This window comes from Marmota flaviventris, chromosome 1 (assembly GCF_047511675.1).
Source record: "Marmota flaviventris isolate mMarFla1 chromosome 1, mMarFla1.hap1, whole genome shotgun sequence".
Classification (NCBI taxonomy): Eukaryota; Metazoa; Chordata; class Mammalia; order Rodentia; family Sciuridae; genus Marmota; species Marmota flaviventris.
The window spans coordinates 87,638,364-87,655,216 of NC_092498.1; the positions used below are offsets into that span (position 1 = coordinate 87,638,364).

At 40.6% G+C, this 16,853-nt stretch overlaps 1 protein-coding gene across 5 annotated transcripts in view; it reads left to right on the top strand.

Annotated features, from left to right (window-relative positions):
- Positions 1 to 16,853, top strand: part of Creb5 (cAMP responsive element binding protein 5) — a 400,153-nt gene that overhangs the window by 374,604 nt on the left and 8,696 nt on the right. For all 5 annotated transcript variants that reach the window (XM_071613932.1, XM_027939709.2, XM_071613933.1 and 2 more), the window contains 2 exons: positions 6,284 to 6,607; positions 10,449 to 10,676. In XM_071613932.1, the coding sequence (XP_071470033.1) occupies positions 6,284 to 6,607; positions 10,449 to 10,676 (552 nt within the window). The remainder of the gene's footprint in view (positions 1 to 6,283; positions 6,608 to 10,448; positions 10,677 to 16,853) is intronic.

Genomic DNA, 16,853 nt, shown 5'->3' on the forward strand with positions numbered 1-16,853 from the left:
AAATCATATGATTTTTTTTCTTTCTTTCTGAGTCAGGCACTGTTCTTTTCTTCCTAGGTCATATCTCCTCCCAACCTGATAAACTTATCTGAAGTTTTATTATCAAACCAAAATCTAAAGCAAAAGTATATTTAAATTGTGCATTATTGAAGCTGAGTTACTTTACGAGAATTTTGAAAGAGGGGAATTTCATTCCAAATGATTAAGACAGTATGATTTTGGTTCATTATCTTAATGATATGCTTGAAATAGGAGTTTAAGATTCATTGTGTGGCCAAGATCATGGGATAATTCTCATCTTGAAGCCCAGGTGTGTTGGGTATTAAAACTATTTCTACCTTGGCCAATGAAGCTCATAGTATATAACTGTCCCATGATCATCATGGACAGTTGTCTTTCTACCTCTACTTCTCCTCAAGTTCAGAGCATTTATAATCATTTATAATCATTAAATTCAGTGGATAAATATCAGTTTGGGGGTTGTTGTTATTGCTGCTGTTTTACTAACTTGGAGACTTAATTTCAGAAATCCTTGATAGTTAAAACAAAGTCACTAATCATTAGTATTAAAAGACACAGCCAGTGAAAATTTATAGTCTCATACCATTAACCTTCTGGCCACTCAAAAGCCTGCGTTGACCACTTCTGTGACCTGCTACATTTGGGGTGTTGGGGGAATGAGAAAACACACACACACACACACATTACACCAATGGAGAGGATACCCATAGTAACTGTTTTGCCTTAGAAAGGAAATACAGATTTTGCCATATTTGTATGTAGACAGCTTCTTATGTGTGGTCAACCCAGAAACACTACATTTTGATATCATATTCCTTTCTGGAACAAACCACAACAGCCAAAATTAAAACTTTTTTAGAAAGAATGCTCCAACCTCCCCCCCACCACTCAACTAACTTTCAAATAATGTTTAATAATTCGGCTTGGCTTTCAGAGTCAATAAAGTCCAAGCAATCTGCCTCACTGAAGATGGAGAAGAAAAGTTTTAAAGTCCTACAAATGTTCCTAGTTGGCATGAGCAAGCTGTTAATGAGAGAGAAATTGCCTGGGGTGGGTGTGGGCGGGTGCATACTCCTGCAGGAACGCAGGCATGGTTGTGGCGGTAATGACGGTGGTGCGTGTACCTGGGCCACACAAGACCAGCTGGGACGCACACCAAGCTATGTGGGAAGTGAAAGAGCGGCTGGGTCCCAACTTAGATCCAGGGCAGCAACCCACCCTCCCATCAGGAACAGTGAACAACGAGCTGGTAAAATACACAGAGCAAGTGAAAATGACCCCTATTGACTGGATCCAGCTGTGTGTCACGCTCTGTGAGTCTCTCCCAATTCACTCTTTCAAGTAAATGAATGTGGTAAAAAAAGGATAGAAAGTCAACGGAATCTTTTTTTTTGCCTTCTTCTTGCTTTCTATGCTGCGGGACCTTCTCAGTCATAGCCCTTGTTTTCAGAGCTGAAAAATATGTTTATTTGCTCATTAATTTCCTTCTCTCTCCCTTGCCTTTTCTTGGCATTAGGCAGAATGTTATTTAAAACAAGACACAGTTCAGCTTCAAAAAGAAAAAATCATTCTGCAAAATACAGCTTGGACTCATTTACTGGTCATTTATCATCGCTCAGGGAGTGGGGTACAAATATCTATATTTGGTATATTTTAATGATTTACAGTGCGGTTACTCTTATTGGCACCAGTATATAGGGAAGCAGCAGGCTCCTTAGGACTTTGAGAATTGTCCCAGACTGTTTTGAAGTGACATGGAGAATATTAAATGTGGCACATGCAGAGCAGCTTGATAATCATTTATCTTCACTGCTTTCCTTCAAATATGATGGCAGCTGACGTTTAGAGGGTAAACTCAACCCAGAGGCCTGAGGCTTTTTGAGGGAGACTCTCATCCTTCATTTCCATAGGTCAGAGTGTATTTTTTCTCACCAGTGCTTTCAAAAAAGCTTTGTTTTTATGTATCTTCCGTTTGCTTTGCTTCAGACAGTGGGCAGGTAATAGTGTGCCTAGTGAGGTGCCTGGCACATAGTCAAGACCCAGTAAATATTTGTCGGGTGAATAAATAGTTAAATGGAATGTTATTAGCATTGCTAGTGTTATTGTCTTGGCATAGAACATGCAAGAACAGACTTGAGGCAATCAAGTAATTTCCCTTAACAGTACAAGCTAATTATTTGAGAGATGAAGATCTGGTGCATAGTATTTATTTGTCAGGCTCCATTTGCTCCTAATTAAAGGGGGAAAAGTTGTTTGTAGCATTGAAAAGACAACACGATGATGCCCCACTCCCAAAGAGCTTTTTCATTTTCCATGCCTCATTTTAGGGAAAATATATCAAGAGGAAGTTAGTGTGCATTCATTCCTCTTATTTATTATTTGTGTTTTCTTTTTTTTCTCTGTTATTGTTTTCTAGAGGGCAGGCTGGGTGTGGAGCCCGAGATCTTTTGATAGTGCTTTTATAGCCCATCTGCCCACAGGCCTCCTGCAGTTGATTGTCCTAACCTGGCTGACCAATAAAATCATGTCCCCATACAAATACCACTTGCAGCCACCCAGGACAAAAAAAAATGCTGCACCCCTCATCATGAGCCTCAGAAGGTTTCATTCATTCCTTCACATTTCCACTCATCCATTCCTTCCAAAGATATTAATTCCATGTCTAATATGTACCAGGCTCTGTGCTAAAGCTGGGAAATTAACACTGAGCAAAATCCAACCTGGTTCCTGTTCTCCTGAAACTTATGATCTGGGATGATTGATGGATATTAATAGAATAATCATACTAAAAACCATATAACTAAACACAAACGCAAGCTTTTTTTTTTTTTTTTTTTTTTTTTTTGGTGGTGAGGATTGAAGCCAGGGCCTCATGCATGCTACACAAACACTCTACCAGTGAGCCACATCCCCAGCCCTACAAACTAAATTTTTTTAAAAAAAGGAATATAATTCTACTGGGACCATACACTATCAGGAATTGTTTTACACTGATTGATTTACACATGGAAGCTTTGATCCTCATCCCCTGAACAATACAAAGACATTTCTAACTCCCCAAGGTATAGAAAGTGGAGGAGGGAGAAGGGAGGTGCAGAACTTAGCCCTCCTTATCTGTATTTTGAAATGGGGGTGGGGGTGTCAGTTCCTTGCAATGCACAAAAGAGGTGAAGACGCTGAGTCCTGCGTAGCTCTGTGCTGCAGGTGAGCTTTCTGGAAATTCTCTCTATCCATCCTCCCTCCACCAAGCTCCAGAGTGTGCGTGCCTGGGGCTCCAGTTGTCTGCTAACAGACACACATGGCTACCGCTGGACCTCACAGCATGACCTCTCATCTTGACACCTTTTCTGACCCCTTCTCATCGTTTTCTGCCTTTCCTTTTGATGATGGAGAGGTGGCTTAACACAATTTATTCCTGTTTCTGGAAAAGGGTGAATAGCATGCCTTCCCACACCTTCTTTCTGGTACAGAGAACAGGCTTATGAGGTAAAGCACCTCCCTCCTTCCCAGCAGCTGAGTTCGGGAATGTGGCCCTGCCTCTCCCCTCTCTTTTTAGCTTTGCAGGGGCTTAGGGATTTAATATTTATAAAACATGGAATAAGGTCCGGCACATATTGAGTGCTCAATTAATGGTAGTCATTACTGTCAGCTCTATTCACTGATATAGAAAGATGTTAAAGATATAGTGATAAAGTGACAAAAAGCAGATTACAAGGTTACCTAATAGAAAAAGGGTTTGCATGAACATATCCTTCTAAATGCCAAGCAAATTTCTGAAGATACATGTATTGTGCTAGAAATCTACCACTTCAGAAGAATACAAATGCAAAAGTTACATGTAAGGAATGAGACAGGGGCTTAGGAGAAGAAGGCTAGGCAGTAGTTGATTTTCTTTCTTTTACTATGCAATTATATACTTTAATAGTAATGAAATTATAAAAACATAGTTTAGAAAGTTCAACAATACTATCTACTAAATCAATTTTAAAAAGAAATCATGGTTTCAACATAATTTTTTTTCATGCTTTTTTTTCACCCTTAAATTGGGAAATATCATTAAGAAACTTTCTCAGGTTAAAGAAACATAGAGCAATTCAACGGCATTCATTTGCTGTGCTGTTGTCAGAGAGTTTTTAAATTTTATCATGATTCCCCTGTTGTAAAATGATCCTACTTGTTTGTCCATCTCTACCTATGCATATAGAATTGTCTGGAATGTTATTCACCCACCAGTATAAACAACACATTTGGCTCCTGTGGGGCTGATGTCATTGCACTCTAAAGCATTGCTTAAATTTTTTATAATGAGCATTTTTATAAAAACAGTGAAATCATCTCTAAACCTTGAAAGGAGGAGCATAGTTGACTTTCCTTTTTAGTGGTCAACACAATGCCAGTGTCTGTCTTTCCCAGGCATTCAGGAAGCAAGCTTCCTCAGGATCATCTTTATGCACTTGGGTATTACCATGCAGTCCCATGAACACCTTTTCATGAGAGGAGGCAGGTGGATTGGGTGGCTAGTGGATCAGGATGTAGGAAATGTTTTCAACAACTATCTGCATCACTGACTATGCCATCCTTCCCTCCTTAAAAAAAAACCTAATGGAGTGGTTTTTTTTTTATGTCTAAAGATTTTGATTAATTGAATTAGTATTTTCTAATAGTTTGTTGGTTAAGAATCATGAATGTTGTACAGAACTGGATAAGGTAACTTTGATCATCATTTAAATGCAACTCTCTCTTCTTTCACTGATTACACACCACTGCCATCAGGCAGATAAGAGTCCAAATCTGAAGAGAACTTGAACCCCTAGTAAATACTTGATGAAGCCACCGTGCGCTTGCCAGTTAGACTCTCATCTCTGGATAGGATACATTTCCAAGGAGTAACTGTCTTCCACAGTACTTTGCTCATTGTGCCCCTTGGGATGAGGATGATAACTGCCTACATAGAAGAAAAACAATTTTGAAGAAGCTGGGATATATTGATAACCCACTGGTTCTTTGGAAGGGGCTTAGCAAATTATAACCGACCATCTGATTTTGTACAACTAAGAGCTAAGAATGGTTTTGACATTTTAAATTATTAAGGAGGCAAAAACAAAAGTAGAGTAACATTTTATGATGTGAAAATTATATGAAATTCAAACTTCCTGTCCCTAAATATTGGTGTTTGGGAAAATAAACACCATGCTCATTCATTTACATAATGCCTATGGCTGCACAAGGAGTTGTAACAAAGACTGTCAGGTCCATGATGTTGAAAAGATGTACTGTATGGCTCTTTATAGAAAAAGTTGGCTCACTCCTGCTTTAAGTTCAAGTAGAAGTTTTTTGTGTGCTGTTTGCTGGTTAAAGAGTTAAAGAGCAATGCTTTTGTGCTAGAAATATACCATTGCAGAAGAGTACAAATGCAATACTTGAGATCATTCTACTTTCCTCACTTCCTTGTCAAAGTTGGAAGAAAATAGCTAGGTGCAGGGGCACATGCTTACAATTCCAGCAGCTGAAGCAGGAGGATCACGAGTTCAAAGCCAGCCTCAGCAAAAGTGAGGTGCTAAGCAAATCAGTGAGACCCTGTGTCTAAATAAAATACAAAATAGGGCTGGGGATGTGGCTCAGTGGTCCAATACCTGTGAGTTCAATCCCTGGTATCCACCCCCCAAAAAAAATTAGTTGGAAGAAAGTAACCATGTGAGAAAAGTTAGATTATCAGAAGGGACCATGAGAGGACTTGGTAACAACTGAAGAGGACTTGCATACTGCCTCCAAAGCTTATGGATCACTACTGCTAACTTGAACTCTAACAACAGCAGTCTTCCTGCATTTGAAAATTTGAAACATTTCTTCCATGCATCTGAGAACTCTTTTGAGAGGTAGAATCTTTAATTCTTCTGATCCTTACAAAATATAGCAACTTATCAGATGGGAGCCCTCTGTTCAGTGGCGTTATCATATTGAATGGTTCTGTTTGGTTTGCACTTGCATTTGACTATCAATAGAATATGGTGAATGATTACAGAGTAGGAAATAACTTTTAGTGGAATACCTGAATCTTTAACAGCTATGGCTGACATTACTCCTCCTACCTCCCACAATATATGAGTATGTGTTAATACTGAAGCTATCCTGCTACGAGTAGCAATGTTGACAATAGTACTGTAAAATATTATCAAACTGAACCCATGAGTCAATTTGCTTCAAAATTCCCATTGTGTCCACTAGTGAGCTCATTGTCCTTACTTGTTTTGTTCTGTTGCAGAGGCTGAAGGCTGCATTGACTCACCACCCTGCTGCCATGTCCAACGGGAATATGAACACCATGGGACACATGATGGAAATGATGGGCTCCCGGCAGGACCAGACGCCACACCACCACATGCACTCGCACCCACATCAGCACCAGACGCTGCCAGCCCACCACCCCTACCCACACCAGCACCAACACCCAGCACACCACGCTCACCCTCAGCCCCATCACCAGCAGAACCACCCACACCACCACTCGCACTCCCACCTTCACGCACACCCAGCACATCACCAGACCTCTCCGCACCCGCCCCTGCACACCGGCAGCCAAGCACAGGTAGACCCTCTCCATGACCAATTTCCTCTTCTAGTTCTTCTTGATAAGGGTGCAAGCTCTAATCGTGTGTGGGGGGGGTGGGGGTGGGGGACCCTGCAGCAGCCTTGCTTGACAGGCCTGGGTGTTCCATAGGACCTTCTGGGGAGCTGTGTTCATTTCCTGAGGCAGCAGTTACCCATAAGGCACTATCAGATCATAATTTCTCTGAATATTATAGTAAATTTCAAGCCCATTTTGTTGGGAGGGAGGACTATAAACTTGAAGTTCTCCGAAATGTATTTTGCAGCATATTTCAAAGCTGCTTCTAAAAACAGTAAGATAATGGGAGGATTAAGAGGAATTTAAGCTAATGATGAAAGATGAGTAAAAAATGAGAAAAATGAAGTTAATTCTAACCCTGGTCTATCTGTTATAGTTTAAAACATCCTAGGGACTCAAATTTGTCACCTGTGAAATGGAAGTTAAATACAAAGGGCAATATTCCTGAGTGGCAGTAAATGTTAAAATCTAAAGAGTAACAATTCATGCAGACAAAGAAGCTCCGTAATGGATGCTAGGGCGTAAGGTACTGTGTAAATGCTGAGGAGAGGTGACTCATCCCACCAAATGTGAAATGCGTTGGAGGAAGCAGAGAGTGAGCGAGCCAAGCTCATAGATGATCAGACCAAGAGAAAGGCCAAATCCCAAGGGTGGAGAGTCACCAGGAGTGGCTAAAAAGAAAGCCAGCATTTAGACTAAACTGAAAGAGAGTTGGGGGACCAGGCAGACATTATGTCACCCAGACCAAGGAGAGAGGCGAGTCCCTATACAGGAGGGGGTTTTAGTAAGCAGATGGAGGACACATCCAAGAACATGGCTGGCCCCAGACACTTTGGATCCTCCAGTAGGATGAGCTTCGTCAGTCCCCTCCACCCATCCTACACTGCCAGGTCCCAACCAGCTGTGTCAGAACCGTGTCGGACGCTTGGGACCGCCAGTAGCGCTTATTCACTGTCTCCTCCATCTTCCTTCTCTAAAGACAAGAGCTTTAGAGTGGCAGAATGGTTCTCTTTCCAATTTTCTTGTTGTGTGACTGTGGACAAAGAACAATGAACCTCCCTAAATCTCGGTTTTTACAAAGTGGGGTAATCATAGACTACATTCATAGGCTCTTGTGAGTATTAAATCTCTGTAGAAGTTTTCAAAATGTGTTAGCAATGATAAATTCCAAACCAAAACAATTCAGAAGAAGTTGAGCAATAAAATACTACCTGGACCTTTTTAGTCACATTTTTAGTAAAATGTTGCAGTGGGGCATGAATTTAAAAGAGAGAAAGGAAACTCTCAGATCAAAGCTAGGCAAATCGAGTCTCATATGTACTGAATTTTTAAGGAAAGGAAAAACATCAAGGTTTGGTTGCCTTCTTGGGAAAGTTATTCACCAGCAAGTTTAATAGCTCCTTATATATAAAAGTCATTCATTAGCTAAGTACCAATTAGCCAATTGCCCTCTGTTTCAAGTCATTAAGTGGCCAATTGTATATGCAATTAGTTAATTGCTATTATAATTAGCTGTACCAACAGTTTCTTTTTTATCCCATACTTAAAAAAAAAGAAAAAAGCATCCTGGTTTGGTCTTGCTAAAATTTGAATAAGATAATTTAGACTGTATTCTACAATACCAGTCTTCAAATTTTATCAACTTGGATGATCACAGAGATCTTGTCATATTGCTTAATAGTATAATTATCTGTACAGTAGGGATAGACATTTGTAAAAGTCCTTCTATCTCTGAGACTATGAGATGACTTGGAATAAACCCTGCTTTTTAAAAAAAATCACAATTCATTATTTGATCCAAACTGGCAGAGTATCATTGCCAAGAAAATTCTACTTTAATATAAAATGATAAGTCTTAATACTTACCAGGAATACAATTTCTGATTGTAGGGTTGCATTTGCAATTTTTCTAATAATTATGCAAAAATAATCATATTGTAGGTCCAAGTGTCACTTCATGGACATCAGGAATTTCTTTTAACCAACATCCCACCTCCCTTAAACCCAGAACCTGCACTGCACCTAAAACCACCCCCATCTGGCTTACCCCATTTGGGCAAAGGCACAGGAAAAGCATGACCAGTTGCAGGTTGATTGAAATAGGGGAGGACCTGGTATTGAGAGAGAGGTCCCTGCAATAGAGATGGAAAACCAGTTTTGCCTAGTCTTGCCTGAGACTGGCAATAAGAGATCGCTAATTATTCACAAAAGAAACAATCAAGGCAAAAACCATCACAGAGCACTTTCTCTCCTACTGCTTGGCTTGTCAGGAGTGAGCTCAGGAGTTAGCCTCTGAAATGACCAGTGCTACATCTTTGCCAATAACAAGGATTATGTCATCATCAGCAACTCTGATGAGTAAGACCTTAGACAATTTATTTTGCTATTCCTCTGTGATCAGGAGGAAAGGCGTCGCCAATAAAGAATTTTAGAAAATGTCTTTGCTTTAGATAAAATTACTGAGATGCAGTCCGACCTCACTCCTGAGCCTGATTCTTTTACAGTTAGTCATTGAAGGTTTGATAGAGGTTAGGATTGAAATCTATCACCATCAGTCAGCTGATGTCAACCCGTAGCCATCATTAGTACAATTACAGTCATCCTGATTGATGTCAATCAGAGGGTTGGAATGTGGTCAAAAAGGTTGTTTGACTTCATTTTTAAAACTCTTTGCCTGTTATTTCTGCAGGTTAAATGTCTCTTGTAAAACAACTTTATAGGTATTACAGCCATAAACCTGAGTGACTGAGAAATAGGAGAGGTGGGGGGAAAGCACCCTTTATTAAGAATGAAGAAGGAGGAAGGAGCAAAGTGAATTAGGGAAAGCATTAAGTGTCCAGACATATAAAGAATCAGCTGTAGAAATTTCATAAGGTGCTGCACGTCTGCCTTATGGAGGGAAATAAAGCTACATGTGTGGGGGTCTCCAAAGCCTTAGATGTCACTGAGTCCCATACAGACCTTACAAGAAGTCTATAAGCATAGTAAAACTTTTTAATAAAGTGTTCTGCCACTCCCAGGACTTCCTTATGACGCAGGTATGTGGTCATGTCTGCTGTCCCTCTGTGTCCTACACATGCAGCGGAATCAGGGCAGCTTCAGCATCAAAGGCCAGGCCTCCCAATCACCTGGGAGGCTCTCAGACTTCTCCTCCACCTTGCTCAGAACTCTGAGGATCAGCAGACCCATCTAGAGTCTGCAGGTCCAGCTAGTCCTGGGCATGAAGAACTGTGAAATAGTGAAACTAGGATTCCAGCCATCTTCCTGCTTCACGGGGTTCTTTCCATAAGAGTCACAGTGGTGACAAAGTCCCAGAATTTGTCTAGGGAGGCGGTTGTAACACCCCTTGAATGAAAAGAACCTGCCAGAGGTTTTCTGCAGATAACAGTCGTCAGTGACGTGGCAACCTGGACCCCTCTGTTTTCACCCTATAGCCATCCATTGGCTACTTGAAAGTTCTTTGGAAAGTACCTTAAATAAAAACATTTCTTACACCTGAAGGAAGAAAAAAAAATGTTTCATCTATCATGATTTGGCCAAATGCCTGTCAGGGAAAAATCCACCCAACAACATCTTTTCATAAGTCATTCCTGTCTCTGGGTAAAACATCAGATTAAAGCTCAGTGATGCTTTTTCTTTTCTTTGGTGGGTGTGATTTCATTGTTTATCTCATTCATAGAAAACAAGTTCGATGTGCTTACTAAAGCAACTGGCTTCCTGTGCTCTGCATTATAAAGTAAGCTCCGGTTTCTTCCCTTGTCCCTCCCGGTTACCATGGCCTCCTCCCTCTCTGTGCCCACAGGTTTCACCAGCCTCGCAACAGATGCAGCCAACCCAGACCATACAGCCGCCCCAGCCCACAGGGGGACGCCGGCGAAGGGTGGTGGATGAAGATCCCGACGAAAGGCGGCGGAAATTTCTGGAACGGAACAGGGCCGCTGCCACCCGCTGCAGACAGAAGAGGAAGGTCTGGGTGATGTCACTGGAAAAGAAAGCAGAAGAACTCACCCAGACAAACATGCAGCTTCAGGTGCAAGGCCACTGTCTCTTTCCCCAGTTCTCCAAGGCCCTGTGCACAGTTGGTATTTCCTGCCTCCCAGGCTCCTGTTGACTTACAGAGTCCTACCACACACTTCGCCCTCATAGGAGGCTCAAGCCTACTCATCCAGCTTTATTAATTCTGAGACAAACAAAATAGTCCATTCAGTTTTCAGTCACTCTACCTACAAAGCTCTGAAAAGGGAGGACTCACCCAGCTAAGTCGTAGGGCTGAGAGCTCAGGCTTTGATCAGACAGTGGTTCAAACCCTGGCTCAGCAGTGTTGCTGAGTTTAACCTCCCTGACTCAGTTTCCTCATGTATAAAATGAGAATGGTGCCTTTAGAGAGTGTTTAGAAGAAATAAATGAACTAATGTCTATGGAGCAGTTGACACAGTACCAGTTGACCCAGAATAAGTCTTGAACTGAAAGGTAGCTGTTCAACTTTGCCAGGTTGAAAGGATCCCTTTGGCTTATGCCCTATGACCTATATTTTTTGTTGAGTGGAAGAAAGGAAGGTTTATGGTTGTTATTTGGCTCTGAAAGAAAAGGCAAATTTCCATCTTGTTTTCAAACTCAGTAAGATTTGAATCATGCATGAATTTTGCTTTTCATGAATGGCTTAACTGGGACATTTTATAATAAGGCCACTTCTGGAGTGTTTGGAAAGAAGCCGAGGAAACTCTAATACCCAGGGCATAGAGCACACATAGTGCGCTTCAGGGCCTTTGTTCTGGCATCAAAAGAAGAGCAGTGCTCACCCGCAAAAACAATTGACATGTGACAAATAGAGATAGCAGTAAGAGTGAGATTATAACCTCCAGGAACTGAGAGGATGGCCAATAAGCAGAAATGGGTGAGGTGCCCAAGGTAGGGAGGCCAAAGTAGGGAGGCTATGCACCTTAAAAGTTCATAGATCACCTTCATTCCCCACCCCACCCAACATCTGGTCCTTTGTGCATCCTTAGGAAGAAGCAGTTCATGTGCCAAATCCCCAAAACTTTTGCTTTTCTTTTTTGGTTCTGGGGGTTGAACCCAGGGCAGCTTAACTACTGAGCCACATCCCCAGCTAAGTTGCTTAGGGCCTCACTATGTTGCTGAGGCTGGCTCTGAACTCAGGATCCTCCTGCCTCAGCTTCCAGAGCCACTGGGATTACAGGTGTGCACCACCACGGCAGCCCAGCAGCCTTTGCAGTTTCAATTTCACTGAATGGAAATACCCTTAGGGCATTCAGTGTACAAAGGGAAAGTAGATGAGGAAAGTTTTGGTTATACGTGGATGAAATTTCATAACTTACAGATGTTGACTCCTCCTCTCCCAAATGTATTATGCTTTTTTGAGATGGACATAAGCAAGAGACTGGGAAACATGACAAGATATGGGGAAGAAAATAACACACCAATTGCCCCACACCCCAGTTTGTATGCTACATAAAGGTTGGGACTGTGTCTTTTTACCCCTGCCCCTGTCTTTCCCCTGTGTCTAGTAGAGTGCTACACTTGAGAAGTGTTTATTGAACCAGTGGATGAATTCTCCATCTCTGGAGTGGCTATGAATTGGCCACCCTTGGCATGGATGTGATTTCAGGGTGTCAATCCACTGAGGAATGGCTGGACCTAAGTACCTTTAAAGCCACTCCTAGAATCTGGCAGGCACAGTAATTTTTGAGAAGCTTTGAGGTAGAACACAGATAGTGTTTGAATATTAATAGTCACACTTTCATCTTGATATTTATTGAAAAATGTAATTAGAACCTGAAACCTGAAATTTCACAGATATTATTGGTAAGGATAAGACTAAATCATTTTTAAATGATTTGATTTGCACATACATGTTAATAAAAGCTCTGGTCTGTGTAGAACTAAAAAATATTGCACAGTCGTTCTGCAATGACTAAAGAGGGGATCCAGGAATTTGCTCCCAGTCCTTAGGGCTGCGGATGGATGGTGAAAACATGCAGGTTTTCTTAATCTTGGCACTGTTGGCTTTTAGGCCCCATCTTCCTTTGTTGTGATCTATGTATTGTAGGCTACTGAGCAGCATCTTTGGCCTTTGCCCACTAGGTGTCAGGAGCAAAGGAGCATATCCCCCCCACCCCCAACAGTGATAACCAAAAAGTCTCCAGACCTTGCCAAATGCCCTGTGGTTAGAACTGGGATCATGGTAGTGGTGCAAAATCAGCCTTGGTTAAAAACCACTGGCTTACCAGCTGGCACTTATCACATACAAGCAGTCTTTAAGTCAGTAGTAAGTAAAATGCATCCTTGCCGAATTCCTCCAGGTCCTAGGAGAGAGCCAGGAAAGCAATGATGCTAGTTGAGTTTGAGGTCAGATGAGTTCATGACTTGACATATACATATTTATAACTGCTTTCACAAAATACTCAAGGTAAATTTACCCTTTACTAGACCACTGATTTCTTTTTTTCATTTCTTTAGAGAAAAATGGCTAGGAAAAAGAGATTTTAAGAAATCTAGCTCCTGAAAACCAGGAGGGAAAAATCTATTGAGTTCATGTAACAGAAACTAATATCCTTTGGTTATTAATGCAGAGTGCAAAGAAGGAAAAACCTCTTAAAAGACTAAGTTGTTGATATTTTCCAACCACTGCTCTGCAGAAGGACAGAAGCCACAAGCGTCCAGTGTTTTCTGTGACGTGGCAGCTTCTGCATCTTGCCCGGTGATGCTGGAGAGGATGCTGCAGATTCTGCTACCTTTGAGTGACCCTTTCCCTCTCACTAGACCTTTGTCAACACAAAAAGGTGTCTCTCTTGAGGCTGGTTCAGTAAGCCAAATTTTAAGTAAACAGAAATGGAAGGTGCTAAGCAAACAAACTCCAGCCAAACGGAATACCCAAGGTCTGGATGGCCAGCTGCCATGGTGGGGTTGTTTTCCAGCATAGAACCTTCTAGTTAGGCTCCAGCATTTCAGATTGGAAAAACCAAACCTAAGAAAACAAAAATCAAAACCCCAGGCTTCATTTCCTAGTCGCACAACAAATCTGACCAAGAGGTCAGCACAGGTGTAAAGAATTAAGGGAAAATTAGAAACCACCCAAACTGACATTTTATATAGGGAGAAACTGAGTTTCAGAGAGATGAGGAGACTTCCCAGATATCACCCAACCAGTAAGGAGCAGAAGGAGGAATCCAGCAAGACTTCTGTGAACCTAACCCACTGCTTTTCGATCTTTCATTCTAAAAAGACCTTAAACTAAAGGAATTCACATCCTTCTTTGTGATACAGAGTGGCTAAAAATCACCACTGATGTGGTGCTCAGTAGACCATTTGAGTTCAGTAGAGGATATGGAAATCATCTGCACTTCCATGGGTGCATGGAAGTAATTGCTTTTCCTTTTTAGTGCAAAGACACATGGTCTAAGTTGCTGCTGAAATTTTAGACACACAAGCCCAGGTCTGGGACTTGGCAAGAGAATAGGCCAGATGGGAACTGTTGCTTGACAAATTGAAAGCCCTTTGTTGCAGAGTGAACCAAACCTGGTCTCCGCTAATCTAAAAACAAGAGGGGGCGGTGGGTACATCGTAGGGCCCATTTTGATAATTATATTTTTGGCACGAACTACTGCTCACACCAAAAAAAAAACATTCTGGATTTATCACATATCAAAATGACATTCCCCAAACAAAGAAACTGTAACTGTAGCTTTTAGGGACTCCTTGGATTACTTGTTTAAAGAATGTTATCATAGTATTGAAAAACTTATGGATTTAAAAATAGATCAGTCCAACTGGATTTTTCCTCCTACAGTCTCTATTTAAATGGCTTACTGCTTTATAGTAGCAAACTCAAATTAGTTTATAATTTTTTTTAAAAAAATGAAGATTGATTACCACAAAAGAGTCAATACTTACTATTTATACTTTGCTTTTGCAAAGTATGTTTCTACTGAGACCTAGAACTCTTATTATAACCTATATAGGGGAATTTTACAACAGGTGATTTTCCTTGATTCATAAAGTAAGGTAATTCAGAGTAAGAAAATGCCTCCAGAAGTCCTGGCTTTTATTTCCCTATTGGACTTGGAGGCCACATTTGATTTCTTTCATGCACTTTGAAACATTTGCTATCTGGTTGTTCCCTTCCAACATGAATTCAAGGTGAATCTACTTATGTTACCTTGAAAGGATTTTTCTTAAAATATGGTCTAGTAATTCTGCATTTCCTACATCAATCGGTCTTTCAATATGGAATCTTTAAAATAATTCTGCAAGTACAGAGTACACAACCCATTCTCCTTTTCTAGGACAGTGATTCTTGACCTTTCTAAAGCCAAAGTGCCCTTCTGGAAACTGCTGAAGGTGCCATAGTCTCTCACAATGTGGACACACGTATGGACATATTGCTTTAGAATCTGCCCTGATGAGGCCAGGGAGCACAAGAGATGCTGAAGCTGGATTCCTTATGAAATCCAAGACCTGAAAGATTAATAAATATATTTGAGAATATTAATGGTAGTCAATGAATGAATACAAATCAAGATTGGGTTCTTCATTAGAGAATCAGGTAATTCAGTTTTTCAATAGAAAGCAACACAAAAACACTCATGGAATAAGAAGCTCTCTTTCTGGGAGGAACTTAGAGAACTAGTACAATTGTCTTGTTTTGTACCTGGTTGATGAAGCCATTTAGGAACTAAACAGCCATGATTCATTCATTCTGTCTCTCCCTCTCTCTCTCAGTAGTGGGGATTGAATCCTGGGACTAACCCTTTATGCCCACCCACCAGCTGAGTGTTCCTTTCTCTGATAGATCTGCACCATGAATTTCTGTGCCTTTTAGGTCTTTACTTAATCTTTACAGTATCATAGTTATGTGTGTATATGATCTGAACAAGAGGCTGACTCTTCTTCTTTACTGAAGATATTAGTTATTTATTTTTCAATCATAACATGACTACAATGACTAGCGCGTTACACTAGAAATATGTCCATACTCACATATAATCTTTAAGTGATGGTCAGTTTTTACTACACTCTCTGTGTTTTTACATTTTTATAGACCTTTGAAATTCTCAGGGCCTTGGTTTCTATTCTTAGAACATATTGGTTTGTCGGTAAAGTGTTTTGCTATTCAGAGGAAACAGATCAGGAGTGTATGTGTATGAATTGTAATTTGCTGCTGTTCTATAGTAAAACAGTTTTATAGAAGCAAAAGGTTCATTGTGAAATGGTTTGGTGTGTGTAGAAACCCAGAGAAAGGGATTCATATTGTTTTCTTTAAAGAAGCAATGAACTCTTCATGCCTGGAGAGCAAGTACTACCTTCAAAGGGTCTAACTGCCTGGAACAGGGTGGCAGAAGAAAAGGAGCCTAAACTCACCCTCTGCAAGATGGCCACCAAGCAGGATTAGTTTTTCTTCCTGAAGTTCAAGAAAGCGAGAAAACTCAGTTTTCGTTTCATATTGGCTTGTTTATCGTTTTCTAAATCACAGTAGAAAAGTGTGAATGCACTAAATTTGGAACTCAATTCCATTCTCAAACAATTGTCCATATTATCTGAAGCTGAGAACCTCTACTCAGAGGGCAGATGTCCAGGAATGGTGATTTCAGAAAAATGTTATTCCTGTGGTCAAAATGCAAATAACATGACATTTCATCCTGAAGCATACACACACACACACACACACACACACACACACACAATCTGCGTTTCCTTGTCAGTTTTGTGGGTTTTTTGGTTTTGTTTTGTGGGTTTTTTGGTTTTGTTTTATTTTTAACCAGAGATTTATTTTATATGATGGTCTAACAATGACTTTCTTTGATCGTGTTATTTTACGCAGAAGGAGAACTGGGAAAAAACAAGAATTTTGGCATAATTTTGGAGAGGAAAGAGTTAGCGTTTAAGGCTAACATAAATTATCCTATAAATGAAGGGGTTGACAAGGGTCAGTTTGGGTTGTGACAGGACCCCTTATCAATCCTACTCATTGGGAAGTGGGACGTACTGTTTACCTTCATGAATGTTCTCAGGTTTAAGAGCAATTTTCCTGTGCAATTTAGTGACTTATTCATCATTAAGGTTAATTTCTCAAACAGGCATTTTTATTTTGTAGTTCAGAGGAGAAAGGGAAATGCTTTTGTAGATGAGATTTTTATTACCTTGTTATTAATGTTACTCAGTGTGCAGTTACTTATAATGTTGTACTCAG